The sequence below is a fragment of the Ursus maritimus genome, unplaced genomic scaffold (genome assembly GCF_017311325.1).
Source record: "Ursus maritimus isolate PB19 unplaced genomic scaffold, ASM1731132v1 scaffold_3, whole genome shotgun sequence".
Classification (NCBI taxonomy): Eukaryota; Metazoa; Chordata; class Mammalia; order Carnivora; family Ursidae; genus Ursus; species Ursus maritimus.
The window spans coordinates 46,126,598-46,130,018 of NW_024425563.1; the positions used below are offsets into that span (position 1 = coordinate 46,126,598).

General features: G+C 68.1%; 1 protein-coding gene across 1 annotated transcript; it reads left to right on the top strand.

Moving 5' to 3' along the window:
* Positions 1-923: 923 nt before the first annotated feature.
* On the top strand, positions 924-3,421 carry LOC121105898 (TLR4 interactor with leucine rich repeats; the record flags this gene model as incomplete). Its single annotated transcript, XM_040644553.1, has 1 exon — positions 924-3,421. A coding segment is annotated over exon 1 (2,328 nt), but the record flags the coding sequence as incomplete, so codon positions are not given.

A 3,421-nucleotide genomic window follows, 5' to 3' on the forward strand; every position in this document is an offset into this window, starting at 1 on the left:
GCCACCTGTACAGCCCGGTCAAAAACGCAAACACGCAACACCCAGAAGGGGCTGACCTGGCCTCTTCTGACCCTACTCCACCGACAGCTCCTTCGAGATAACCTTGTGCTGCCCTGAACTTCTTACAGGATGCTTGCGCACTCCGTGCTGCCCGCACTGCCCGCAGGGTGACACTTGGAAGAGCAAGTGACTTAAAAACGAAAAAGAGGAGCCGCGCTCCCAGTGCTCCGAAATGACTGGTGTACTCTCTAAAATAAAAAGGTCTCTGTCTGCAAATTCCGTTTGCTAGCCCGGTAATCCACCCCCGCCCCCAGCCCTGCGTAGAGGGCCGACCCGTACAGCTGTTTTTAATCCCTACTTTTCTCACTCGGCGTCCCGGGCTCGGGCTGACCAGACGCGGAGCCACTTAGCGTTTCCTCCTCCCCCTGTCGGGGTCTGTCCTCCCTCCGCCGTCTCCTCTTTCTCCGCCTGCATCCCCGGGGGGCAGAGTGTGGGAAGAACGAATTTCCGCCCGGTTTGCCCGCCACTCGCCGACTTGGGTCCCTTCCGGACACAGCCTGCGCACCCCCCGGCTCCTCCCCCCGGCTGTTCCACCGAGGCCGCGCTCCTGGTCCGGGACCGAGAGTCAGGAGGCGCGGGCTGCGGGGGCCGGGCCGCCGGGGCGCAGCAGCCAAGCCGCGCCCCAAGGAGCTCTTGGAAGGGCTCCCGCCTGCAGCTGGGGAATCCGCTCGGCGGGGAGAATCCGTGCCAGGGAATCCAGCTCTCCGGACTCAAGCTGCAAACAAAAAGCTCAGGTCTGGCTCCCTCCCCCCACCCCCCGACGCACACCCGGAGAAACAGTTCTGTGCAGAAATGCAACAAGTAGCACCCGGAGCTCCCGGAGCGCCGTGAGCCGCCAGACTTGGCCGGGCGAAGCCCGCCTGCAGAGACCCGGGCCAGCCACCGGACAAAGGGCGGAGGAGGGGCTGGACCGCGCTGCGGAGTCCGAAAGAGGCCAGTTAGCGACTCTGGCCAGGCCAAGGGGAATGCAGAGGAGACACAGAGCAGGCGGGCCAAGAGGACGATCCGGCCGCAGCACGCAGGGCGGGCGGCGATGGAGGCTGCCCGCGCCGTGCGCTTCCTACTCGTGGTGTGCGGCTGCCTCGCGCTCCCGCCGCGGGCCCAGCCCGTGTGCCCGGAGCGCTGCGACTGCCAGCACCCCCAGCACCTCCTGTGCACCAATAGGGGGCTCCGCGCCGTGCCCAAGACCAGCTCGCTGCCGAGCCCCCAGGACGTGCTCACCTACAGCCTCGGCGGCAACTTCATAACCAACATCACGGCCTTCGACTTCCACCGTCTGGGGCAGCTCAGACGGCTGGACCTGCAGTACAACCAGATCCGCTCTCTGCACCCCAAGACCTTTGAGAAGCTCTCCCGGCTGGAGGAGCTCTACCTGGGGAACAACCTCCTGCAGGCGCTTGTCCCGGGCACGCTGGCCCCGCTGCGCAAGCTGCGCATCCTCTACGCCAACGGAAACGAGATCGGCCGCCTAAGCCGCGGCTCCTTCGAGGGCCTGGAGAGTCTGGTCAAGCTGCGGCTGGACGGGAACGCCCTCGGGGCGCTGCCGGACGCGGTCTTCGCTCCCTTGGGCAACTTGCTCTACCTACATCTGGAGTCCAACCGGATCCGCTTTCTGGGCAAGAACGCCTTTGCCCAGCTGGGCAAACTGCGCTTCCTCAACCTCTCTGCCAACGAGCTGCAGCCCTCCCTGCGCCACGCAGCCACCTTCGCACCGCTGCGCTCCCTCTCCACCCTCATCCTCTCGGCCAACAGCCTACAGCACCTCGGGCCGCGCGTCTTCCAGCACCTGCCGCGTCTCGGCCTGCTCTCACTCAGGGGCAACCAGCTCACACACCTCGCGCCGGAGGCCTTTTGGGGGTTGGAAGCCCTGCGCGAGCTGCGCCTGGAGGGGAATCGGCTGAGCCAGCTGCCCGTGGCGCTGCTGGAGCCTCTGCACAGCCTGGAGGCCCTGGACCTTAGCGGGAACGCGCTGTCCGCTCTGCACCCCACTATCTTTGGGCATCTGGGCCGGCTGCGCGAGCTCAGCCTGCGCGACAACGCGCTCACTGCCCTCTCCGGGGACATCTTCGCCGCCAGCCCGGCCCTCTACCGGCTGGATCTAGACGGCAACGGCTGGACCTGCGACTGCCGTCTGCGGGGCCTGAAGCGCTGGATGGGCGATTGGCACTCGCAAGGCCGTCTTCTCACCGTCTTCGTGCAGTGTCGCCACCCCCCGGCCTTGCGGGGCAAATACCTGGATTACCTGGATGACCAGCAGCTGCAGAACGGGTCTTGTGCAGATTCCTCGCCCTCAGTTTCCCCGACCACCGAAGGCCAGGGGAGGCCCTCACCCAAAGCCACCGGGGAGGAGGTGGCGCCCCCTGCAGGTGGCCTCTCCGAGGAGCCGCCACCGCAGCCGCAGCCACAGCAGCGCGGGCGGTTTCTGCCTGGGGTGGCCTGGGATGGGGCCGCCAGGGAGCTCTTGGGCAACCGCAGCGCTCTGAGGCTGAGCCGACGGGGTCCGGGCCTCCAGCAGCCTGACCCCTCCGCCGCTGCTGCCGCGGTCCCGGCGCCACACCCCCTGGACCTGCTCCAGAAGCCCGAGCGGGGACCTCCGACTCCGGCAGATGCTGCCCACGCGGAGCCCACCCCGACGGCCGAGCCCTCCTCTGCGCCACCGCCTGCTGGCGACCCCTGGCAGCGCGCGGCGAAGCAGCGCCTGGCCGCGCAGCAGCAGGAAAGCGCCGCTCAGTCCGACGGCGGGGTCGGCCTGGCGCCGCTGGTGTCCGACCCTTGCGACTTCAACAAGTTCATCCTGTGCAACCTTACCGTGGAGGCGGTGGGCTCCGACAGCGCCTCGGTGCGCTGGGCGGTGCGCCAGCACCGCAGCCCCCCACCGCTGGGCGGCGCGCGCTTCCGCCTGCTCTTCGACCGCTTTGGCCAGCAGCCCAAGTTCCACCGCTTCGTCTACCTGCCGGAGCGCAGCGACTCGGCCACGCTGCGCGAGCTGCGCGGAGACACCCCTTACCTGGTGTGCGTGGAGGGCGTCCTCGGGGGCCGGGTCTGTCCGGTAGCCCCCCGTGACCACTGCGCCGGGCTAGTCACCCTCCCGGAGCCTGGGAGCCAGAGCAGCGTGGATTACCAGCTGCTGACCTTGGTCTTGCTGGCGGTCAACGCGCTGCTGGTGCTCCTGGCGCTGGCGGCCTGGGCGTCACGCTGGCTGCGGAGGAAGCTGCGGGCTAGGCGGAAGGGTGGGGCCCCGGTGCATGTTAGACACATGTACTCCACCCGACGTCCCCTGCGCTCCATGGGCACCGGCGTGTCTGCGGACTTCTCTGGATTCCAGTCGCACCGGCCGCGCACCACCGTGTGTGCTCTCAGC